Raw genomic sequence first — 26,435 nt, forward strand, 5'->3', positions numbered from 1 at the left:
CGTACCCCACCTTGGGAACCACTACCAGATCAGCGACTGCTATAGACCGGATGTGACGCAAACACTATGGAGCCTCTGGAATCACTCATTATGAGCTTGTCCTAGAATAGAACGCGTAGGCCGTTTAAATGGATAGGAGACTGGACAATGACATAGCGTAGTAATTGGGCTACTCTGCATTTCATTCACGGACACATTGGCCGCATCACCGATGTTTCTCTTATTTGTACCTGTACTTTTGGCTGTGTCCACAAAGGCAGACTTCTTTCAATTTGACAGCATTTCGAACGCGTCCACATACTATTTCAATTATATCTACTGTAATATATGGGAGGGGGAGTGTCAGCCAAATCAAGATGATGCTACTCAACAAGGTAGGAATTTTGAACACGGTCATATAATATTCGGCTTTACCGGCTGGCCTCGTTTATTATTCCCTTAAAATGAACGTTGGCTAACGCACACCAGCGTGCACTCTAATGTATTGTAGCCATGCTATACTGTTTGTGTTCTACTACCCGATCTGACAATGCTTATTGTAAATGATTATCAGTTCCTACACGGGAGCTTTGGGCAGGATTTCCTCAGGACTACATTAGCCTTCTTCATCAATGGTATTGCAGCCTGGTTCAGTGCTGTGATTCTGGGGACTGCAGGATAACTAACAATATCACAGGTATCTGATTAGGCTACATATTTTTTGCATGTATTTTCCCAGTTTATCATGCCCGAATGACGAATCGTCTTCATTTTATTTTTTTAATTGGGCATCAGGCATGTGCTCTAAATATTATTAAACGCACGTTTAGACTTTTGCATAATTCAAATTACGGTTTGTTTGTGTGTGTGTGTGTGTGTGTGTGTGTGTATTTCAATTTAATGTGCACATGCAGGCCTTGCCAGTGACCTGCAGTTGAAGCTCCATGGGCAGCACCTAGCTCAGGCTGTGGTTCTGAAGGCTGTCCAAGGTTTTGTTGACAACCCAGAGTCCAATAAGCCTCTCACCCTCTCTTTCCACGGTTGGTCTGGCACGGGCAAGAACTTTGTTGCCCGGATTTTGGCTGACAACCTGTACCGAGACGGGGTGAAGAGTGAATGTGTGCGCCTGTTTATCGCCCCCTTCCACTTCCCGCATGCCAGGCTGGTGGACTCGTACAAGGTGAGACAGCCCAGTTGGCATAGAGATGATCAGTCCATGCCAGAGAACCATGTGGAATTTGTTCTATGGAACTGTTTTCTGATCAGAATGTTTTCGAATAGAGTAGCCTATTGTGGCCTTGCATGTGAATGATTATGGTCATGGATACTTGTTGTTAGGCTATATAAATTAATGCTTCAGATTAAATATTGGCCCTGTACACTGTATGCCCTGTGTAGAGAAGGGTTTCATCTTTTTTGGAACTGGTCAACCAGGCAGGCATTCTTCCAACTAGGTATTAGAGCGGGGCACCTACGCTATGACCTATGTACACCACATTTTACATCATCTTTGCACTGGATTTCAAAATGATGTTGACACAGTTCACGACTCAATCAAGATTATACAGGATATAGAGTAGCCTTTTAAATAAATACGATAAAACTACAAATGTGAACTTCACAGTGCTTGGTTCCTGGGTGAAAAAAAGAAAAATATTAAAGGAACAATAATGAAATGGAGCATACATTTTTTTTAACTGGTATTTATTTATTGATTGATTTAGTTTTTATGCTTCTCAAAAATGTATTATTGAAATAGTAAAATGAGAAGATAGTTGCAGCACTTGCAGGCCTAAAGTTAATGTCTGTCAGTAAACACCTCAAATTGGGGCTAAATAACCTCACAGGATGCCTAATCCTCCTCCTAACCTATAGAAATATAAATGTTAAGGACTCTTAATTCCCTCTTCCCAGGGCCAACTGAGAGAGGCTATCCGGGACATGGTCTTGCGCTGCCCTCAGACTCTCTTTATCTTTGACGAAGCTGAGAAGCTCCATCCGGGCCTCATTGATGCCATCAAACCGTACATGGATCACTATGACAATGTAGATGGAGTCAGCTACCGTAGAGCCATCTTCCTCTTCCTCAGGTAAAACTGAACTGCAGGTACCATACAAGTCCCGAAAGTGAAATGTATATTTGACACTTGAAGGAACACAAGTTTTACAAGCTTATCTCCATATATCGGTCCTCACTAATAATAGTATAATTTCTTTCTACTCACTGCATGCCTTTTATTTTATTTTTATTATTTTATATTTTTTTATCTCACGGTTTTGCAATCCATATGAAAGTCAGTTATTATAGGTATGAGATTTAGTGGGCAAACCTACATGCCTCAAACATCAACAACCAATGCAATGTTTGTTCTCTCATCAGTAACATAGGTGGAGCAATAATCAATGATGTCGCATTGGATTTTTGGCACTCTGGTCAGAACCGCGAGGACATTGGCATGGAAGACCTAGAACATCGGCTCCGAGCTGAAACCATGGATTCCCAAGGTACATTTTTGTTTTGTTTACATTTTAATATTATAGCATTAGTCAATGGAGCTCAGATCAGGCTGAAACCGTGCTCAAATTTGGAGATGACTGACGTCTTGTGATGATGTTATCGATAACTTCATATAAATATAGAGATAAATTCATATAAATGTTGAATACAAGCGATTTAATTGTCATTATGGCATGGCGTCCTACAAATGACTCTCTGACTGACTCTGACTTGTGACTTCATCATCACTTCTTGCAAAGACTGACTTCATCATCAATATGATGTTAGAGATATGACTATTTTTCAACAGTTAGTGATACTCACAGGCACTACACCAGAGGGAGCCCTACTGATTTTAAACCCTGCCTTTTTCATAACAATATGGGAAAAACATCATTCCTGTACTTGGCAGCAGTTCAGTGGAATGGTTTGCCTTCCAGCCTCAAGGTGACCAGTTCCTTTGATATCTTTAAATCCACATTAAAAAGATGGTTGGCCGAAAACATAGTGTAAATATAGTGTAGAATAGATAAATGGCATAAATGAAAAAAGAAAAAAAGTAAGGGGAAAAAGACTAGAAATCCAGTTTTATTGGTCAGTTTATATGCATTTTGTCCTGTTTCTTGTTTTTTTGTTTTGTTTGTTTTTTGCCTCCTGTTTTTGCCTGTATTGTACCGTTTATTGTCTGTTGCTCCCCTTCCCCTTTCCCCAAGAGGACCACAATGGAAACAAGCCTAACAGCTTTCTTGTGAATTTATCCTTTTGAAATATATTTTCAATAAAGTATTCAATCAATCAATCAAAGATCCACAAGGGAGCCCAGCTGTTACATGTGGGTTCACAAGCGGGGGGTCTTAAACATATTAATATAGAGAGTTAGAGACATGATTCTCTATTATCAAAATACTGTCACCATCTGGAGGGTTGATTATTTAAAAGAAATCACACTTGTGTGAAGTGAGGGTGCTCTTATCATCATACATCACATTCCATTCATAGCCACTGAGCATGGAATGTGGTACACACAGACACACAAAGCTGGGCATAGGAGGGGCTAGTGCCCCTTAAAAATATTTTTAACCTCGCGTCACCAGGTTTTCCACCTCGGAGGAAAACCTGGTCTGTGTTACAAAATTGCTGTGTGATCCGGTTGGGAGCAGATTATATCGTTACGTCATGTTGTAGTCATTGTTTTGTAGTCATCAGATCAGCCATCAATCTGAAACTTCCTTTCCCTCAAACCAGAAGAATAACAATAAAAGCGTGTCTTGTTCTCTCATAGCCTGCTCCTTTTATTGGGAAAAATCGGTTTGAGGGAAAGGAAGTTCCAGATTGAGGATTCCGGCCTGATGACTACAAAACAATGACTACAACATGACATAATGATAGCATCCGCTCCCGACCGGATCATAAACCCGAAAAGGAATGCTGCCCAGGCTACCTTGGAATGTCTTGGTTATTATTACACTGTATTTACACACCTGTTGTTTGGTCTGAGATTTTCTATGCATAACTGTTTCCTGTGCAGGTGGATTCTCTCAGAGTGAGCTAATGTCAGGTCACCTGATAGACTTCTTTGTGCCATTTCTGCCACTGGAGTATCGTCACATTAAGCTGTGCGCACACGATGCCTACACTGCACGAGGTCTTGAGGCAGATGAGGGTACACTGGACGAAGTGGCTAAAGCAATGCTTTATGTACCCAAGGAGGAGAGGCTGTTCTCAGCCCAGGGATGCAAGTCCATACCCCAGAGGATCAATTTCTTTCTTCCCTAGACAGAGAGGTAGATCTTGTATTACTAGCCAGCCAATCTGCACACAGCGCCACAGATGAGGAAGGCCTACTCTTCTCTCAGTACCCCCCCCCCCCCCCCCTCACAGCACACCCACAGACATATGCGTCCAACCACACCCTTCACCACAACAAAAGACACACATACAATGTGTCTGTCCAGTTCCCTACACAGAATCAAATATGGGGAGTTACTTTAACACTGCGAATGAAAATAAAAGCCTGGGTACTGAGGCTACTTTAACACAGACGTAGTGTGAATGTGTTTTCTACTCTCAGAGTTTAAGTAACACCCCCGCTTTTACTGTGTAGGTTGGAGAAAGCCTATAGCGGCTGGGAAGTTTCAATATTACTGAGAAAAACAGCATGTGTCCTCTTGCAGACATGAACACTGTTGCAGAAGAGCATGGCCCCTTGTCTCATCTGTCTACAAAAAACCTATGCACTGCCGAGACAGAGAGGCAACATTGATTTTAAAAACGTTTTCTAAAAACGAGTTCAGTTAACGTTCATTTAACTCACATCCTGAGTGGTCCACTCACTAAAGGTGGCCTTACACTAGCTGATAATCGGGCATTTTTGACGCTCGGGGATTCTCGGGCATAAATTATCGTCAAGTGTGAGTGTATAAAAGATCCAATCGTAATCCCTCCGATCTGCTCGGGGCCGCTCACAGCGCGATCGGGATCGGCCCGATCAACATCAAGAATGTTTGATATTTGCTCTGCCCCCGCAACCCCCCTCTCCTCGTCTCCTCCCCTCCCCTCTCCTCTCCACTCCCTCTGGGCCGAAAATCCTTGGGTGCGCTGCGCCCGAGTTTTAAAACCGTGTAGTGTGTCCTGCATAAAGTAATCGGATAAAATAATCGGGCCCGATTATCCTGTAGTATGTGGTGATTTCAGATTGAAATAAATCAGCTACTGTAAGAGGCCACCTTAACAGTAACATCCTGAGTGTTGTTCACTCTGAGAGTGTACAAATGTAACCAAATGGACATTTTGGTTCCATTTGTACACTATCAAAGAGTTAAGTGCATTTCCATCATGACACACACAATTGTGTTGTCCTCTAACCTCAATTAATATCTGAAATGCACTGTTTTATGTTTAAACAAGGTCAAAAGTAACATTTTAGTATTTTGCATGTCTAAAATTGTCTTTGGTTGTATATTATCTTATTTGCTACATAACTGTACCAAATGTATACTATTTGTTATCTTGCATCATATGTTTGTTAACTTGCCTCATATTTTATATGCCTTTTTGTGGAGTCGTGCACATGCATATTATATAGAGCAGATTCATGCCAACTTGGCATGTTAATTGTGATATGGGAAAGAAATATGCTGTGGAGTTATCGTACAAGCACTGTCTGATGCAGAATGTGTCATAAAAAGAGAGAAAACTTGAACAAGAGGAATGATTCCATTTTAACCTCAAATGTTTTATTTATGTATGTTTTAATAACAGTGTTTTAAATCATTCTTTGGTCTTCTCGCATATATCAATTTTTATAAATAGGCTATATTCAGACCATCATCTGTGTCTGTCTATCATTTTTGGTACAGTTTATTTGATTTAGCTTTGATTTGCTCTAATTAGAAATCTAATTAGATTTTCTTTGTGTCTCTGACTCTCTGTCACCCTCTCCCATAAAGTAGCCTATAATAGGCAACACACGTCTGTATTAGTCTGAATTAATTATGATGCTGAATTGTTCTGAGACTGATTTATCAGATGCGCTGGGGCTCAATCAGTCAAATAAATAGAAGATTGAAGTTCGGAGGGAAATAAAACATGTCAAGTGAACAGTTAAGATGTTTGAAAATGAAATTATTGACTGATTAAATGTTTAATCTGAAGCAGATACTTCCATCAATTGCATAAATTAACATTAATTAATTTATGGTTGATACACACTCTAATGTCACACTCAGCCTGCAGCCATCATCTTTTCTGGGGAGTGAATCGAGCAAAAGCGTGGTCTCCCCTTATTGGCCATAACCATATAACCTCTGTGGAAAGCATGTCTGCTATTTCTAATTAAAACGTGTGATCCGGTTTAGAGTCCGCCTAATGTATCCCGTTAAATTTGTAAACACTCAAACAAGCATGCAGCATGCATCGTGTCCTATCCGCTCAAGAAAGACCCAGACCGGATCTGCAACTGGTAAAGCGAGTTGATCCCGGACCGGTCCTGGCCGCGATGATGCGTGTGTTCAGCTAATGCGATTGGTCAAAGACACTTGCGCTTCCTGATGGAGCCGTTGTCCAATGAGATGCAGACATCTGTTCTGAGGCGAGAGGAGAGAGCCAGTGCTCAGCGCAGATCATTCCTACTGTATGACTGTATAGCGTTATTGTATGATAGGCTGGATTGAAGAAAAAGCGCGTATTGCACAGGGCTAATTTGGGTTATATATGCATCTATTATATTTGTGGTAATTTTGTGTCTGACGAGGCGTTTAGGTCGCTAGAATGACAGCCCTGTCGCTGCTTTTGGTAGCCGTATCGGCCGCATCTGTACTCGCCCAGTCCACTGTACATTTTCGAGAACAATTTGAGGATGGAGGTAAGGAAATAGAATTAGACAACCATGCAATCATTATTTGTTGCTGTCATTTAAATTGCTTCTATTTCAGTCATTGCGGTAATTTAGGCCTATGCACCTTTCCTTTTATTGAGTCTGACAAGCAATTAAATCCATATACAGTCAAGCGTGTTTTCTAGTTATCTATGCATTGCTGTTTGGCATGCGGTAGCTTAGTTATTGTACTTTAAATATTTGGTTGCCTGTCTGCTGTGAATCTTTACCATGATACACTGTACACAAACTACACGTACACGTCCATCATTTAACCGATCAGAACCTTTTCCCCAGGGTGTCTGACTTGACTCATTGACTGTCTGTCTACTAACCCCGCCTGCCTTCCCATCCCCCTCTCTCCCTTGGTCATTCATACTGCCCCCCCCCCCCCCCCCCCCCCACACACACACACACACAAATAACCTCAGATATTGCATCTCCCTGCAAATCCACATGTTTCAGCTGTGATAGGATGCTGTTGCAGGATTCACTGTCCAGCTAATGGTTAATGTGTTTTTACAGATGCCTGGAATAGTCGCTGGTTAGAATCCAAACACAAGTCAGATTATGGCAAATTTGTCCTGACTGCAGGGAAGTTCTACGGTGATGCCGAAAAGGATAAAGGTGAGAATAAAATATTGTTTTATCATCAGCACTTTGTCATACAGACTGTCATACAGTGACGTATCTATGTTGAGAGACATGCATATCTGATGTCTTTGTCGAGGGAGGTCACTCAGGTCAGTAATGAATTGATGGCAGCAGACTGATGCATCTCAATGCTTCTGTCACTTCTGTGCTTGCATTGTGATGTTTACACTTCCTATGTTCTGGTTTTGTTTAGTGTTACAGGGCCTGTAACACACACCAAAGATTTGGTGGGGAGCTGACCTTCGGTTGTTTAGTGTTAAACACAGTTTTTGGATGATAAGAACAATAATAATTCAAAACATTAATCCAGTTGTTTTATTCAGGGAGGGAAGACCCTCCTTTAAATGTGTGTGTGTGTGTGTGTGTGTGTGTGTGTGTGTGTGTGTGTGTGTGTGTGTGTGTGTGTGTGTGTGTGTGTGTGTGTGTAATATTTGCTAATATGCAATGTTCTATTCTAGGTCTTCAGACAAGTCAGGATGCCCGCTTCTACTCCACGTCAGCCCGTTTTGAAGAGTTCAGCAACAACGGTCAGCCTCTGGTCATCCAGTTCACTGTGAAACATGAACAGAGCATTGACTGTGGTGGTGGATACATCAAACTGTTCCCATCTGACCTCAACCAGGAAGAAATGAATGGCGACTCCACCTACAACATCATGTTTGGTTTGTATTTTTATACATAGTTCATAATGATGATATGGGTGGTTTTCTGTTCTGTTTTGTTCTCAAGAAATCATCCGTCCAAGAATGACTGTTGAATGATTAACAATGAAATTATTTTATTGCGAATGCAGTGAGCACTTACTATGAGACCTAGCAGATCATGTCTGTCTGTCTGTCTGTCTGTCTGTCTGTGTGTCCGTGTGTCTGTGTGTCCGTGTGTCTGTCCCGCTATCCAAATATGGAGTGTGTTGCATCAGCAATCACTCAGCTCCATATATGGCCACAAAAGGGGCCAGGTCCACTTAGCTCCATATATGGGCACAAAAGGGGCCAGGTCCACTCAGCTCCATATATGGGCACAAAAGGGGCACCATATAAGGAGTCCCCAAAGCAGCTATACGTCCAAAACCCAAATATGTACGAGCTGCGTTCGCTTCCCGCGTTTGCGCGTCTTACTCGTTTTATTAATTTGAACTGTACCTAACTATTTGCCTAGTTTATACACTTGGCAGAGAGATTGACTTCCAGCGGTTGCTTGTGTGTTTGTTTCAATATTAGGTCCTGACATTTGTGGCCCTGGCACTAAGAAGGTTCATGTGATTTTTAACTACAAAGGCAAGAACCATCTGATTAATAAGGACATCAGATGCAAGGTAAGCCAAACTGTAAACACTCAACCAGTGTTAAACATGATTTCTTTCACAAACCTACACAAAAACATAGTCATTATCCCAGACAAGACTGAGCTTCTCTTCTTCCCAGCTATGTCCTGCCCTATGCGGGACTTAACTATTTCCTTAACAACGCCCTGGTAACGTCTGTCCCAACAGCCAGGAACCTTGGTCTTGTCCTGGACAGTCAGCTCTCGTTCAAACACACATCACACCTGTCACTCGATCCTGTAGGTTTATACTCTATTGCCCTCATTTATCAACTCGGCGTATGCCAAAATATGCCTGCACGCTGGAATTACCGCAATGTTTGGCATTTACCATTTCCGCAAAACCTTGAAATTGAACGTGTGCCAGGACAAAAATCACGTCTGGTTGGGAGCTGTCGTAGGCTTTGTCCTCAGCAGTTTTTCTGTCGTACACAAGCGGAGCAGCATTGTCTGAACTGCTGACATGCTGTCACAGGCATCTAAACATATGTAGCCTATTCACTCCTAAAATGTATAAAACTAATAAAAAATATATATTTTGTAATGGCATGTCATATGAAATTGGTAGGATGTGTGCACGCAATTCAAATCGCGCAATTAAAAACAATGTTGCAAGTTAGATGCTGCAGGACGTTGGAGAGTATAGTGCAGTGCTGCAGCTGCGGAGAGTCCCAACATGGTAGGCTACTGTAGCCTAATCCAATGGCGTCAACTCCGGGAGAGCTTGGTATGAGGGCTGAAGCACCCACTGACACAATAGTAAGCCAAATAGCACCCACTGACTGAAGGCTGAAGCTCCCCTCCCCCTGGTCATTTTGTCACGTATAGGCACACACCTTTACGGTGTTCACAGAACAGGTATTCAAATGCTAATACGGTGGCTTTGTTCCAGTGACCGCAGCCCGCACAGCAGCAACACCGCCGGGTAATCTCCACACTGACTTGAGACTTGACAAACAGAGCCATCTCAGCCAAAATATCCCAAAACAATGCCTCATACTACTTTAACTTTAATTAAAAGCTAGATGCAGTGGCTGTAATTGGGTCAAGGATCTTGCTTTCGTGAGCAATGTTGTACGAGATTGGTAATAAATAGGCATGTAACGATTCACTCAACTCACTTTCACAATATTAAAAAAAATATATATTTGAAAGAAATATTAGTTTTTTTAATTTTATATAATGTATCTCCCCCCCCCCTGATATTTTTTATTTAACTACATTGCAAAAGAAGTAGCATTACTTTTGACAGTGCAGAAATATAATTGCCTTCCTTGATGAGCATCAACGACCATCATCACCTGGGCACAGACACACAGCTCCCCTCTACAGTGCTCTACTACTGAAAGTGACTATCATTTCTCTCCAAAAGCACATTTCACATCACACACTAGCCCCCCTAAAAAATAAAAATAAATCGATCGATATATATCGATTTTATTTTATTTCAATGAATCGATTCATATCGTCGGGATTAATATCGATATATATCGATATACGATATATCGTTGCATGCCTAGTAATAAATTGGTCAAATCATGACATTGTTAGACCACCTAACTAAATAAATCTGCGTCGTCGTCGTCCCCTCCACGCAATTCTATCCTACCTAAAGGTAAAATCCACCCCACCGCTTATGGCTGAAACAATTTAATTCTTTACTGTTGAAACAAGATGCTGAAACAATTGAATGTGTTCGTTGTGAACTGAAAGCGTACCACTGTGTTTATTAGCAAACTGTAAATATAAGGCAGGCCTACCAAACAACAAAATCAGTTTCCCCCCCGCTGCGGCGGGTGGGGGAGCGATGACTGTGTGTCGATGCACACACAGTCGACTCCGCTGCATTCAAAGCAACCAAAGGTATGGACCCCCTATATCTTGCAAGTATGATAGAACCCTACAAACCCTCCCACGCACTCAGATCAGCCAACGCAGGGAAGCTGGAAGTACCTTCACTAAAAACGCCGGGACAAAGCTCCACACGTCCCAAACTCTTCTCCCTTCTGGCTCCAATACTATGGAATTGCTTCAGCTAACTATTTTCTCTGTCACTAATGTTGTATCATCATTATGTTTTCTATATAGACTATGATAATCATCAACAATTTACTGAAATGCACATCAATAGTTAAAGTTTTCTTATGTTTTAACATCATGCAGGATGATGAGTTCACTCATCTGTACACACTGATTGTCAATCCTGACAACACTTATGAGGTGAAGATTGACAATAAGAAAGTTGAGTCTGGCAGTTTGGAGGACGACTGGGACTTCCTGCCTGCTAAGAAGATTAAAGACCCTGACGCCAAGAAACAAGATGACTGGGATGAGAGGGAGAAAGTCCCTGACCCAGATGATAAGAAACCTGAGGTACATTTGTTCTGCCCTTTTTACAAGGCAGAACTATTTTTTAGGATATAACATAAATGTGAAATTTATTGGAAGTATATTTATTGAAAATGTGAAATGTTTGATTGAATACTTTATTAACGGTTTGCAAAAAGTACACCGTTATGATTATACAAATATGCTAAAATAATAACACATAAAGCCCTGATGGCTTGTTTTCATTGTGGTCCTATGTGCTTTGTGTTCGAGTTCCACCAGAATGAAAGAAATTTTTAAGTTAAACTTTGAATGGAAAATTGCATTTGCCTGCATTTAAATGAAGCCTTGTGTTTTCTATGGTATCTCCTCTACCTGTAGGAATGGGACAAGCCTGAGAACATCCCAGACCCTGATGCTAAGAAACCTGATGACTGGGATGATGAGATGGATGGAGAGTGGGAACCCCCGATGGTCACGAACCCCGACTACAAGGTAAAGCATTGTCAATGGCACATACTGATTACATTCACCATTCTCACACACATTCAACACACAAATGGCAGATAAAACCATGCACGGCACCAACCTGCTCATCAGGAGGAGAACAAGATTCAGTGTCTTGCTCAAGGACACTTTGACACGATTTATTAGTGGTGTTTTGTGCTTTTATGATTCCACAATACTAGTAACTATTATCTTTGTGTGCCCTTTCCATAGGGTGAGTGGAAACCCAGAGAGATTGACAACCCTGCCTATAAGGGCAAGTGGGTCCACCCTGAAATTGACAACCCAGAGTACACAGCTGATTCAGAGATCTACAGATACGACAGCATTGGTGTGATAGGACTTGATCTATGGCAGGTACGACTTGTCAGTTCATTATGTTTTCTATATTTTGTTTGCCACTAAGTGTAATGGGTATCTATTTGGCTCTTAGTTGATTATATTTAATAATTTATTTTATTTACAATTTATTTTGATGATCCTGTCATCTAAATCCGTCTCCTTTCCTTCTAACATAGGTGAAGTCTGGTACAATTTTTGACAACTTTATGATCACCAATGACCCAAAGTTGGCAGAAGAAGAAGGCAATGACACATGGGGACAATCAAAGGTCAGTCCATCCATAGCTGCAATCACCACTGGAGGTCAAATTTATGTAGACTAGACTGGTGCCCGGCTGTAGAGCACAGAGTCGGTAACGATGGAAGTTGGAGATCCATGCCCCACCCTGCTATGCAATACCCGTTGTACCCGTGTCTGAGTACCCATCTGTCTGTGTCCCTTTTATGCCCATATATGGAGATTTGTTGTGTGTGAACAGGCCAGCTCCATATTTGGACCCTGAGCAGGGGCCCTGTCCAGAGCCCGGGCAGAGGCCTTTTGTGGCGGTTCTGGACAACCGTGGGACCAACTTGACACAGGGCACCACACGTGTTTGTCGGGGGGGGGGGGCAGTTCTCGGGTTACGTGCAGACAGACAGACAGAGACATGGTGCATTTATAGATAGATGTATACCATACCTTTACCATTAGAGTCCTGCATTGGAATTGGGATCCTGTGGATTTGTGCAAATCTCGCAGGATGGGGAAGGTTTTTAATTGCTGTGGGCAGGAATTGGAATCTGGATATGACATAACTGAAGCATGCAACAGAGTGAGTTTAGCACTGTTGCAACTTTGAGCACAGCATAGTCAACAAATAAAGTTGAAAAGAAAATCAAAGCAGGATATTCAAAAGCAAAACAATAATGCAGGTCTGACATTTGAACATATTTCTCAATTGCATGCTAATACAGAGGAAAATATAATTTAACATTTTTACTGTATAATAATCTACTGGTGGCCTAAACCCAGCCCACTGTCTCTGTCCATGGTGCTGATCGGTCTCTCTCTCTCTCTCTCTCTCTCTCTCTCTCTCTCTCTCTCTCTCTCTCTCTCTCTCTCTCTCTCTCTCTCTCTCTCTCTCATATATTCTGTGTTTCTGTAATGTATTTGGGTCTCAAGATTTTGCATGACTAAATGTTGCTGTGGGTGATGAACTGTACAGTCAGAAAGGAAACAATTGCTGGAATGGTCAGAAATCCAACAGCAGTGGGGCTAAGAAAACAGTACTAAGCAGGGCTGCCTATAATCATTGGTACAGCACTGCGCAAGTGCTGACATTTTACCACTTACCTAGTAGAGCCCTTAGAGTATATGGCCTGTATTTTGCGTGTCTTAAGTACCAGGTCTTATTACTTAACTTAAGACCTGGAGGCGTGGTAAATGCTCTTTGGCCACTCAGAATAGCCAAATGGCATTGATCACGCCTCCAGGTCTTAAGTTAAGTAATAAGACCTGGTACTTAAGACACGCAAAATAAAAGCCCTAGACGTCACTGAGAGGAATCACTGAAGCGAAAAAGACATGGTGGCCGGAAGTGGTATTGCACTATGGTACTATGGGCCATACGTGAACGTGCTATGCTCCATACGTGAACACTATGGGCTGTATTTTGCGTGTCTTAAGTACCAGGTCTTATTCCCTAACTTGAGTAAACTAAAGACCTAGAGGCGTGGATCAATGCTCTTTGGCCACTCAGAATAGCCAAATGGCATTGATCACGCCTCCAGGTCTTTCGTTTACTCAAGTTAGGGAATAAGACCTGGTACTTAAGACACGCAAAATACAGCCCTACAGTATATGTTACATACGTTCATATGCTATGAACAGCCCAGCGTGTTCACGTATGGCCCATAACCAGAATGCACTCTGTTCCAACCTGGAAGAATGCCTCATGTGCTGGGTGAGCAACTCAATGCAAGTGGATGAGAGGAGAAATCCGGTGACGTCTCTATTATATATAACTCTATGGTAGAGCCTGCCTGCTTACTCAGGGGAGAAACTGAATTTTGACATGCAGGCAGTACCACTCGTAATTAGGTCGTGTCAAACAAGACACCGGCTCTAAATGTCTTAATAGAACAGGGAGACTAAATACAACAATTGTATAAGTTATATGTGTACATATAATAACATGAACAAAATTTTATTCACAAAGATGTTACATCATTTTAACACTGGAAATGCACTGCTTGAGTTCAAAGCTAATTTGGGGTGAGTGGTCAGGTCATTTACAGTATTTGTTTTCATACACTGTCTTTCCAGGACCTAGAAAAGAAGATGAAGGATGGCCAGGAGGAGGAAGAGAGAAAGAAGCGTGAGGAAGACGAGAACGACAACAACAGAAAAGAGGAGACAAATGAGGAAGAGGAAGAGGAGAAGGATGAAGATGAAGAAGAGGATGATGAAGAGCAGGAGGAAGAGGAAGAAGATGACTTGGACTCTAAACTCAAGGATGAGTTATAAACTCCTAACAGGAACTCACTAGGACATTAAAACAGTTTGTCTGTTTGTCCATGAGCCATTGGAAAAAAGGCTAAAGACTGAGCTGATGAGACTTGGTTGGACATTCCCCTCATATTGGCAGCCTGCAGCGGGGTGGGGAGGGATGGGTCTTTTGTTTTGTTTACAGGACAAGGGGTGCAAATCTATCTTTAAAAAAAAAGTTTTTTGCTATGTTTCCATGTGCTGTTATTGTTATTAAGACCATGAGTTTATGAAGAAGGAAGATGTCATGAACAATGGATACTATTAAATTATACACATACAACTGTTATGCTGTTAATATGCAACTGAAACAATAACTTGGCATTTGTGATCTGTTCAGTTTAACTTTTATGAAGTATGTTGTCATCTTTATTACATTGAGAGTTGTTTTGGGTTGTGGCCCATCCCATGAAAATATTTTTTTACCTCATTTTTTTTTACCTCATGTTTTGTGATTAATGTATGGCATTGTATGCCATCTTTTTATTTTACCATGTCACTCTCTGACTCAAGACACCGTTCTTGGCTTTCCTCAGATCCCATGTAGGATTGAATGGTTTTATACAAGTTGATGGATTGATTGTCTGTGGAAATAGTTGATGGTTTAAGACACAACCTGTACTGTAACTGTAGCCTACATGTAATTATCTGCTGTTACCATTAGATACAGTATGGTTTTATTTTAGATGGAATCTCTTAGTTTTGTGCTGTATAGTTACTCAATGCAAATTGTTTTGTGTCTATGAATTTTATTTAGGTGCAACACAAATATTTTTGGTCCATTTTTTACAAAGTAGTAGGCCTATGTAAAAACACATTAATACTTTTAAAACAATTTCTTTCAACACATTACATTTCCAACAGGAATACATACCTTTAACCTGTGTCCCCAAGCATCTGGCCCTTTTGTAAAGACATTTTTATTACTGTTAGTGAAAAATTGAGATTTCAATCCTGTTGTGTAAAAAAGGGGCACTGTTAAATAAATGTCTTACTTACAGTTTGTAGTCCCCCCCCCCCCCCCTCCCATTGATTAATTTATTAAATGTAGCTTGCTGTATATCTTTTAAATTGAGAGTCAATAGAATGTGAGTTTTATAAAAGGTAGCTCAAATAAATGAATCTCACTCACTCACTACACTGTGTGTGTGTGTGTGTGTGTGTGTGTGTGTGTGTGTGTGTGTGTGTGTGTGCGCGCGCGCGCGTGTACCAGGCTTTCCTCCGAGGTAGAAAGCCTGGCGAGGCGTGTGTGTCACAGTGTGTGTGTGTGTGTGTGTGTGTGTGTGTACGCGTGTGGCAGAGGGCGGGGTTGTGCGCGCGTGAGTGGATAGAAAAGTGAGTGGCATGGCTTGATTTGCTTTGCAAACTCAAGAGAGTATTTTTGATTACAAAGAGTAGTATAGTTATCAGTTTAGTTATATTCCAGGAAGGTTATATCACATGATGAGTTATGGACGGACGATGTATGATGATTCCATTGCCAGGTTTTTATTTGTATTTTGCAGCGCCCCCTATGTGTCTGCCACAGTGACAGCAGCGCAATGAGAGCAGCGGGGGCAACAGAAACACTAACGTTATGGCTGCCACTCTGTCTCTTACTCAGGTAACACTGTCTTTCAACTCAAATCTAAATGTCAGAATTGTCTCTGTCGTCTGTCTGTTGTTCGTAAACCTTTGAACGTTGTTTGTAGTTCCTCTGGAGCGGGTTAATGGCCGTGCAGTTAGGTGTTCGTCGCTGTTTTGGAAGTTGTCTGTCTGCAGTTGTGACTGGGAAAAGTTTCTGTGTAATCTCTTTGGAGACTACGTAAATGTAGGCTTCGTCGTGCGACCCTATCGCTCGACATTAATGCCATATTTCCAACTGAAATAAAGTGTCGAAGCGCGTCACGTCGTCACTGTTTCAGTTAGAAACGCTTCATTTTTGTCGAGCGACGTTGTCTAAATTATAGCCGTTATTAAGGGCGTAGCTAGCTACCTAGCTTGTTAGCTATAAATGCTAGTTTGTGTACACAACACAACCACGGGGAAGTAGATTTTTAGAGTTTCTCTATCAAACCAATGCCAAGCAAACGTTACCAGGTTTTGATGACACTCGGAATTTGTGGTACTGCTTCAGCGTATCAAAATGTTTGTGTGGAATTGATTATCATGGTCTGTTGTTTTGCTGTCAAACATTGCTTTGCTAAAGCTAATAATGCCCATTATTACAAATAAAACAAATGTTATAACAAACGTATTAGGTATTAGCCTACCTACTGCTTTTGCTGATACATCTTCCTACTGCTTTCTTGGCTTGCTTGGTGGGCTGAGTAAATTACCCTATAAGTCAATTGATTAATGATATTGTCTAGTAGAATATTGCACCGCCTGTCTTCACTCACTGTTGTAATGTGTTGCTCATGACCTTTGGAAATACTGTCTTAAGAGCTATAGATGTTTGCCTTGCTTCTTTGCAAATATTTACTACAGCCACCTTGACCTGCTTTTTAATCAAAGTTATAGATAGTCTAATAAGTAATTAAGCTTGCACTTCAGCTATCCTGTCTGTCACACAGTCTGCTGTAGTGCTGTTATAAGCAGCGTGGAAACTGTTTGGTTTGCACACACTACAAAATCTGCCTCATTTATTTGGAAGGTCTATCCTGATTACAACCACAGACCTGCTGTTACCTGACCCAATGTCAGTGTTACACACCCTAAATCTAAAGGCTGAGAAGAACTGTTGGAGCTACGTGTTTCTATCATTCACCTTTACAGAAAGTCTATGTGTCAACTAAAACCCTTACGTTTATGTCATTAGTTGGGCCGCAGTAGGGTTTATTAAGCATTTATAATACTTCCTACCTTGATTATACATTGTGTCCTGAGGATTTCATACTGAGGAATTCCACTACTCATCTAAGCAGTGAGGCCTACATGAAGACAAATCTATGATCCATCACTTTACTTACCGCCTTATAAACTTGGATACAGTAGAGCAAACACACAGTAAGCTAATATGTAATGGGCTACCCACAAGTCATGCATTCTTCTTACTGTATACAGTACACAAGAGAAACTCTAAAGCTCTGTTTATACAGTACTTTGTCATACAACCGTATCACTCGTCATTTCTGGTGAGTGACACGGTCATTGACACATTTGTAAATTTATAAAAGGATGAATTTGTAAAATTCACTCAATTCAGCTTTCTTGGTGCTAACATGACATTGTTTCAATTGTAACCAGTGGCTAGTAGAATATTCTAGAGAAAACCAGACTGGCCTGTCAGCCCGCATACAGCGTAGCATATCTGGCTATCTGCTGCAGTTTGTATAGGCTAGAGAATGATTGAGGGATTTTTCTTTTTTTTCTAGTTTTTTTCAGTGCAGCGCTATTAAAGTGTCACCAGTACAATGACCACAGTGTTGTGGTCGCCAACAGTTCCAGGCACACAATTGTGTACCACAGAAAAAAGTGGTGTGGGCCAGAGAAAGATAAGTGTGTGTGTGTGTGTGTGTGTGAATAGTGATCGGGTTATGAATCAGCTATTGACATAATATAATGCCATGCGACAAGACAGGGTGTAGGGTTTGTTTTCCTTTTGTTTTCCTCGACTTCTGTGGCTGCAGAGTTATCTAGATCTTTAACAAGCTGAAATCTAAGATCTTTGGCTGGTTTCCTTTGACATTGCTTTTGTGGAGATGGAGAAACTTTTGTTGAGGATAACAATTCCAATAGAATTAAATTAAATGGTGATTAAATGGACTTTGCCCATCTGTTTAACATTGCACATACATTACTTTTACATTTCTTCCTTTTTATTTTTTCGTTTTGGGAAAGCACAGCAGAAAATAGTATTTATGGTTGCTTCTGTGAAGACCAAAATGTTGTTCTCTTCCTGTCCAGCAGTAGACCTTCAGCAAATGAATGAAAGAAGGAAATGGGTGAAAAAAAGAGGAAATGACATTTCTGTGGAGATACGCCCTGTCCTTGCTCTGTGAGGTGACCGTCGGCAACCAGAGGAAGTGTGGCTTTATGTCAGGAAGTCCAGACTAAGCAATTCTGTCGATTTTTTCCCCCTCCGAAATCCTCAACACACCATAGGCCTAAGTGGATTAATTAATAATGGTGGAATGGAATAATGGTGCTTGCACGATGTTGCGAGGGGACATGACATATAGGTGACGAGTGCAAAGGCATGCATCTATTCTCATGTCTGCTGTGGTTGTTTTGTCCTACCTAGAGACATGGTTTTAGACTGGGCTTTGTGAACTGTAAGATGTTGCTGTGTAAGCTCTCATTCCACAGCGAAACAGGCAGCAGTCAATGTATTCATATTTACCTGGAAACTGATGATTGACAGAGCGTAGGTTTAGTCACTGATTTGAGTGTGAAGATGAGAAACAATAATACAGATGCAGAAGCATATTGTGAAGGATCAGCCTTGTTTTCTGGCAGCCGTCTTAACACAATGGATGACAGGTTTGGCCACTGGCCACAGTGGCCAGCAGTCAAACAAACACTTGTAGACAGAGTCAGCTTATGGACTGGAAGCAGGTGTATTTTGTAATGCATTTGGCCATGGTTTATGGTCATTCTACATTTTCATTCTCAAACCTAGGCCTAAGCCCATACTGTAGGTGCAAGTATTGCAGTTAGTGTTGCAACCAATTATAACATTTTCTAAATGGTGTCTAATGTTGAATTTGTGTCTACACCAACAGCTCTCGAGTGGAAATCCCGTCTATGACAAATACTATCGGCAGGTAAGCAAATATGTCCTTTACCATGGCTTTTTCTGTTTCTTATTCATTAACCTCCGTTCTTGGTCTATTAGTGATTATAAAGGCTGAATAAACCATGCAGTGAATTTTCCATCACTCAAATATGAGACGGCTGTACAAGATGCAAGCAGAGGTATGATACAGGAAAAAAATCACTGTGGAATTGTCGCACTTGTTACATTGTTCTACTTTTTATTAAAAAAATAAAATTTAAGACACTCTGCAAGTCTGCATAAGATGCTGAGCTACTGTAGGTGCTTAAAATGCAAAATGTAACTGAAAAAAGGAAGTGAGGAATACACACACTGCATACTAGCCTTTTTGTTGTAACTTGTAAATATGTTTATTGAAGGTATTTTAAATTAACATACTTGGCCCATGAACTATGTTAAGTCGTGAGATTATATTTAGCTTTAATCCTTGACTTCCACTTCAACAGTATTAATCATCTACTTAAGAGCGAGGAGAAGGCCGGTTTAGTTTGAACACTACTGTGCATAGTGTTAGCTGTATTTAATCAGTGAGTGGTAGCAATTTCCTGTCACTCCTTTAAAAAATTAGTCTGTGGCCAATGAGTGAGGCTTCTCCATGAATAAATGATGGTTCTCTCTGCCAAACCTGTCAGCAGAGCCTCATGAAAGAGGATACCTAGTTGATAGCATGGAGAATTGGTTTATTACTTGCGCAAGCAGAGCGCGCAAGTAATAGTTTCGCCCGGTCCGTATGCACCGTCTGAGCCAACCCGCCACTTTTGATGCGTATGCAAATAAAACAGCAAATTGTGCCTGATTTGCTGGGACCAGATTACATACATGACCATATGTCTTACGTCATCATTGAGAGCTAGTCATACATAATTATACTATATATATGTAATTTGTAAAATAAAATAGCAAATTGTGCCTGATTTGCTGGGACCAGAGTACATGGTGTGTATGTATATGTATAACTAGCTCTCAATGATGACGTAAGAAATATGTGGATTAAAGGACCCAATGCCAGAGTGTAATTGGTTTTCGATGGTGACGTAATGACGATATGTTTTAGTGTTGGGAGGATTAAAGGTAATGCTCCTGTGTATACATGTATGTAATCTGGCACCACTGCCGTATCAGGCTCAATTCTGCAATTATGATAATAAGAGATTTCAATGAAGACCAATATAGTGAGAAAGGTAGAAGTATAAAGACCTTCATGTCAAGATTAGGCTTTAAACAATTAAATACAAATCCAACTACAGATTACGGAAGTATTTTAGATCATGTATATTTTAACAAAGTAATTTGTATTATTACAGAAATTGAAGTTAGAGACACATATTACTCTGATCATGATTTTGTATTAATATCACTATAGTCCAAGATGAAATACATTTCAATGTACAATAAATAATAAAATAATTATACTGTATACGTGATAACATTTTAATTCAGTTTATATACCTTTTCTTTTCATCACATGGCCTACTAATGTGCAACAAGCAAGTATGCACTCGATAGAGTGCAGTTCTAGTTATTATTATTGTTATTCAGTGTGTGTGTGTGTGTGTGTGTGTGTGTGTGTGTCTTTGTGTGTGTATAGGTTGATCCTACTGGCAGTGGGCGGGTGGCAGCAGCTGATGCAGCGTTGTTCCTGAAAAGATCTGGCCTGGCTGACCTGGTTCTGGGAAAGGTAAGCATGCTGCATGAGGCGTACAATGGCAAATATACAGTAGCACGGCATCTCGAAGGTTAACACATTTGCAGTAAACAAAAGATATAATATTTCAGTATAATTTGTTGAAATTTTTTCCATTTTCTGTACTACTTGTGATGTTATTAAGATACAATTGCACACTTGTGTCTTTGTTCATAAATGTAAAAAGTTAAATGTTATGCCCTTTATAGATCTGGGATTTAGCAGACTCTGACCGAAAAGGGTGCCTAAACAAACAGGTACAAGCAGATCCTATACATGAACTCATATATTTTTTAACATAAGATTTTCAGACTTTCGTGTATTTAATCATAATGGTATGCTAGCAATGCAGAGGTATACATCACATACTATTCATTCTATTTCCCTCAGCAATTCTTCATAGCTCTCCGGTTGGTGGCTTGTGCTCAGAATGGCCTGGAGGTGGCGCTCAAGAGCCTCAATGTGGCTGTTCCTCCACCTAAGTTTGTGAGTTCCCTCATCACTGCAACCATATATTACCTGCAGAATGCACTGACATTCCCGGCCACTCCTTTTAATGAAACTTGCTCACCTAGTGTAATCCCCTACCTTCCGAGTTTGAGCCAATGTGTTTGATGATGTCAATGCACCTAATGCTCAAGATCATATATACCTTTTTGTCAGGTGAAACCTGACATACAACAGACCCGTATTTATTAGCGACCTAGCACTGCAGCCACTCTAGGACCGCAGCTCGTAACGACAACAATGTCATGAGCTAACTGCATGGATACACAGTGATTGAACCACGAACAGAACGTCGGAAACGAATGCGGGGTTGTGACACAGAAACATACAAGTTACAAAAATAGATAGTGTTTGTTTCACCTGACATGTCATCATTTATTTTTCTTCTTTTTTTCAAACCTGAATACTACTCGTTTAATTCAGATTCCATTGTAAATAACTAAGTCAACAGCACTCCCATAGTGATTATGCATATTATGTAGTTTGAATGTGTTTACTGTTCTGAATTAAATGCTCTTTATCTCCAGCATGACACAAGCAGCCCCCTGTTGCAAGGGGTCGTGGCTAGTGACCTTCCCTGGGTTGTTAAGGTGAGACAATGGTTGTGATTCCACACATCATCACAGTGCATGACAAAATGTGTGCTATAGACAGTAATACATGTAAATTAATATCTACCGCAGTGTTATGATTGTGACCTTTCTGTTACACTGTGTTTGTGTGTGATATTTTTTTACTATACTTGCAATTCACATCACAACTTGTTTAATTGGCCCTCGCTAAATCCCACCCCAAAAAGGTGATTGTCCAATGCCAATACAAATAGTTCAGGAGCCACCTCATAGCTGTCACGGCTGTGTTGTTGAACATATACACGGCTTAACGTCAAGAAAGTTACACGACTGACCCACCCAGGTGATGGCAAAAATACTAATGACCCTAGTCTTACCGTGCAGCATGAAAACTCCTGTGGGTGGTCGGTAAAAGTTGATTTCTCCCTCTGTCATTGCCTCATATTTCTAGTTTATTTAAATGATGTCATGCAAATTTGTCCAGTGTATACTGCAGGCCTGGTTGACTAGATTTAGAAGACATTTTGATGCTCTTGCTACTGAAATGATCGATTATTTATATGGATAAATCCTGTCATTTAACATGCATCTCTATGGGGGAGGACAGCTTAACCTGTCTCCTTACTGCTAACGTGCCTATTGGACAAGGACGGGTTGGGGAGGGACTTAGCGAAGGGCTAATTTGTTGTTTATATTTTACACCACTTTGTGCCTTTTAACTCATTGACCGCCGACATTGCCATCTGGTGTCGGAAAGGTGTACTCCAGGACCGCAGCCCAGTCTTTTAATACAGTGAAACTCTTAGTTTGAAAGCAGTTTCACTTGGAAACCGAGAGTCAGGAATTTAATATTCACTATGTAATGGGTGCCTCAATTGTTATATACATTTTATAACAATCGAGGCACCCGTTACATAGCGATTGAAGCATACATTTTGTAACCGGGGGATATTGTTTAGAGAAATGAGCCGCAAAAGGCTGAATGAGTTAATCAGTAGTTTGGGCAGTAGCTAGCTGCTTTACGAGATGGATAAGGTACATATTTTTCCCCCTGCATATGTTTTTCTTCAGGCTGAAGAGAAGATGAAGTTTGATGCCATCTTTGACAGTCTGGCTCCAGTGGGAGGGATGTTGACAGGAGACAAGGTCAAACCAGTCCTGCTGAACTCTAAGCTACCTGTGGATGTCCTAGGCAGGGTACGATATTCATACTGATACTGATGACGGAGGAAAATAAAACCTCAGAGCAAAGTACTACAAATGAAACGTGCATCAGTATAATATTTTCCAAAATGCTTGATGACATCCTTGTGTGTGTGTTCCAGGTATGGGAGCTGAGTGACCTTGACAGAGATGGAACGCTGGACAGAGATGAGTTTGCTGTGGTAAGCCTTTCAGGCTATACTGTATATTCAGCTGTCAAACCCACATTTATCTACTAGCATCAATTTTGCAAAAACATAACGACATACGTTGGTGACTGTTTTACCCCTATCCAGGCCATGTATCTGGTGTACAGGGCTTTGGAAGGAGAGCCTGTGCCAATGTCACTCCCACCTCCCCTGGTCCCCCCCTCCAAGCGGAAAAAACCCTCTGTGCCTCCCGTGATGCCCCTGTTGCCCTCACCACCCTCCATCAAAGACAGTCGCTCCTCTCATGCTGGGTCAAAGACAATGCCCCACCCCCCTAAACCAGCCCCCTCTCCTGCTCCACCTCCAGCTCCTACGCCAGCTCCTGCGCCAGCTCCTACTCCAACACCAGCAGCTGCCCCTGTAAGTACTTGGATGTGAAGTCTGTATGAAGGACTTCCTGAGGTAATGCATTTGTGATGTATAGTGTAGTCTTTAAAATATTTTTGAAAGACTCTACCATAAGAACTGAAAATACATGTGCTTGAGATGATTTTGTTAAATGGTCAAATTGGTCTCTAACAATGTTAGAGATCATATTTGTGTATTTCATTTAATTTAACATCATATGAGTAGTTCATAGCTCTCTTTACCATCTCTCGCATGTCAAGTGGGCGGTGTCTACTGGAGAGAAAGCCAAATACGATGAACTGTTCAGCAAAACAGATGGGGACATGGATGGTCTGGTGTCTGGACCTGAGGTCAGAGATATCTTTCTTAAGACTGGCCTGCCTTCCAACACGCTAGCGCGCATCTGGTAAGCAGAGATGGCAATTGGCAAATGTTTCCCCTCAATTGCACTGCCTGCAGTTTGGGCATACCTGCCACTTGCACCTTAACTCAATGTCTGCCAATGACTTAATTAACTTATTTTTTATCAACACTGGCCTTGACACCTTCCACTGGCACCATGTCAGTTTTTACTAGATATTCTTCATTCATGTTCACCATATCACAACTTTGTTGTCAAGTTACATTATATAAGGACTGCACAATAAGTAAAATATAAAATGCATACAGTTGTCCTGCTGGATTTGTTGCCGACATATTTGTATCACAAATAATGACATTGCACAGACCTCACATAATTATTTCCTTTAACATTTACCACAGAATATCATATATATTCCTGTATCTGTCATTTTGTCTGTATGCACATTAAGCTTCTAGCCACAGTGCATGAGGTTCATTCACACTATTAACAATAGTCTTTTGCCTGTAAATCATTCCTATGTTATGTCATGGTGCGTGTCTGTCTCAGGGAGCTGTGTGACATCGGGGACATAGGGAAGCTAACCAGAGAGCAGTTTGCCCTAGCACTGTATCTCATCAACCAGAAGCTGACCAAAGGTCTGGACCCTCCTCAGACTCTCTCCCCAGAAATGATACCCCCCTCAGACAGACAGAACATCAAACAAGTGAGTCACTTACAGAATATTCGTCAATTTAAAGTCTGTTAAATCTACCCTTTTTACTTAAATCACAAACAATCCTTCACACCCCTGCTAATACAAGTACTAATAACATTGTGATGATAATTAACAAACTAGGGAAGTGTTCATTTGATCCCGGCTGTCTCTTACTCATTGTTTTATGTGAACATAATGTGTGGACATCTGCTTTGGAGATTTTTGTTGATGTTTCTTACTTCAGATGCTTCTCTTGCATCAAAGAGCCTGTTGCCTGCTGCTGCTGTGTCATCTGTTATCTCTCCCAAGCTGGCATTATCACCAGCCCTCAATCAATGCTTTTATGGAGGATGATGTATCACTTAATGTTGGGATTAGTTATTTTGTTTGTTATTTTACTGATACAAAGTTGTCTATTTATTTGTTTTTAACTAACCTTTTCCTTCCTTGTGGTGTGTCTCTGTGTGTTTGGATTTTTTCCCCCCTCTAGCTTGCGGCTGTGTATCTCTGTCGCTCTCTGTGTGTCATTCTCTTACGGTTCAGGTTCACTCTGTGTTTGCTCTCCACACATTATGCATAGTTCACTTTACATACACGTAGTGATGATGTCTCCCTAATTTGGAAGTCTCTCGTGAGAGAGCGTGTGCTTACCATACTGAGTCAAATGCTTCTCAATACTCTGCAGAGGCTGCCTTAACTTGTCCTTTCCTCTTCCCTGGCTAACACAGAAGTCCTTTATTTTATCAGTTTCTGTTCTGAGTTCTCATTGGGCTGGAACACGCTTGTCTGTTTCCTTGTGTTGCAGGCTAGTTGACAGCTGTAACTAATCAAGAAAATTATAATGAATGAAAATCAAAGTGTATTCAGACAATAGCCCCTGCCCTGACAACAGTATTGTGCCAAAGTTGGAGCTGTGTTAGTACTGTGGAGAAATTGGGGCAAGTATAGTGGATTCCTCCTAGTCTATTGAGATATACCCAATGTGCCACGCCTGGGTCTTAGTGGGACTTTTGCTTCTTTCAAATACTTAATACTTTTAAAAAAGTTACCCCAAAAAGTCTTATTACCATATTTAGAATATATCTTTCTAGAGTCTATCCGTCCATGTGTTGTAAGAACCTATGAAATTACCATATTAAAATAGCCGGGGCTCCAGATTGCAACCATTGGGTAATTATTTTAGCTTCCAAATGTGCAAGAAAAATATGCAATTAATGGAAGGGGTGTTTTGTTGTCTGCCCTCACAAAAACAGTGATGTAAGAATAATGGTTTGTATAGTAAGCAGCAACCTCACAGTGACACACTGCGATATGCACACAACACACTTGGCATGACGCACCCACTGAAACAACACTAGCAATCACGCACTATTTTACACAATCAGTTTTATTTGTCACACCACAGTCCTACAGGAGTAAAATGCTCACTGAAAATCAAAGCCTTTAGTATCTGTTTTGTAGTTTTTCACCAGCTGTGGAAAAGACTCTGTGAAGACAATATATAAACTATGTAAAGATCGATGTTGGCAATAGACTTGCGTGCGTTGTGCCATATCTCTGTTA

General features: G+C 41.0%; 3 protein-coding genes across 11 annotated transcripts in view; all 3 read left to right on the forward strand.

Annotated features, from left to right (window-relative positions):
- Window positions 1–147: 147 nt before the first annotated feature.
- tor3a (torsin family 3, member A) lies at window positions 148–5,928 on the forward strand. The gene is made up of 6 exons (XM_080769721.1): window positions 148–374; window positions 554–676; window positions 894–1,159; window positions 1,894–2,069; window positions 2,360–2,484; window positions 4,005–5,928. The coding sequence occupies exons 1-6, from the start codon at window positions 212–214 to the stop codon at window positions 4,250–4,252; spliced, it is 1,101 nt and encodes a 366-aa protein (XP_080625847.1). The 5' UTR covers window positions 148–211; the 3' UTR covers window positions 4,253–5,928.
- Window positions 5,929–6,562: 634 nt separating this feature from the next.
- Window positions 6,563–15,660, forward strand: LOC308319890 (calreticulin-like). Its single transcript, XM_080770116.1, has 9 exons — window positions 6,563–6,839; window positions 7,377–7,478; window positions 7,964–8,167; window positions 8,726–8,820; window positions 10,992–11,201; window positions 11,538–11,651; window positions 11,877–12,020; window positions 12,182–12,274; window positions 14,311–15,660. Exons 1-9 carry the CDS (start codon window positions 6,746–6,748, stop codon window positions 14,509–14,511), a joined length of 1,257 nt encoding a protein of 418 aa, XP_080626242.1. The 5' UTR covers window positions 6,563–6,745; the 3' UTR covers window positions 14,512–15,660.
- A 413-nt stretch (window positions 15,661–16,073) lies between these two features.
- Window positions 16,074–26,435, forward strand: part of eps15 (epidermal growth factor receptor pathway substrate 15) — a 31,381-nt gene continuing 21,019 nt past the window's right edge. For all 9 annotated transcript variants that reach the window (XM_080771254.1, XM_080771256.1, XM_080771255.1 and 6 more), the window contains exons 1-11: window positions 16,074–16,135; window positions 19,239–19,280; window positions 20,880–20,969; window positions 21,185–21,232; window positions 21,366–21,461; window positions 22,010–22,072; window positions 23,126–23,251; window positions 23,380–23,439; window positions 23,554–23,826; window positions 24,075–24,220; window positions 24,725–24,881. In XM_080771254.1, coding sequence (XP_080627380.1) covers window positions 16,109–16,135; window positions 19,239–19,280; window positions 20,880–20,969; window positions 21,185–21,232; window positions 21,366–21,461; window positions 22,010–22,072; window positions 23,126–23,251; window positions 23,380–23,439; window positions 23,554–23,826; window positions 24,075–24,220; window positions 24,725–24,881 — 1,128 coding nt within the window. In that variant the 5' untranslated portion in view covers window positions 16,074–16,108. The remainder of the gene's footprint in view (window positions 16,136–19,238; window positions 19,281–20,879; window positions 20,970–21,184; window positions 21,233–21,365; window positions 21,462–22,009; window positions 22,073–23,125; window positions 23,252–23,379; window positions 23,440–23,553; window positions 23,827–24,074; window positions 24,221–24,724; window positions 24,882–26,435) is intronic.

Source organism: Protomyctophum bolini (assembly GCF_963924005.1).
Source record: "Protomyctophum bolini genome assembly, chromosome: 8".
Taxonomy (NCBI): domain Eukaryota; kingdom Metazoa; phylum Chordata; class Actinopteri; order Myctophiformes; family Myctophidae; genus Protomyctophum; species Protomyctophum bolini.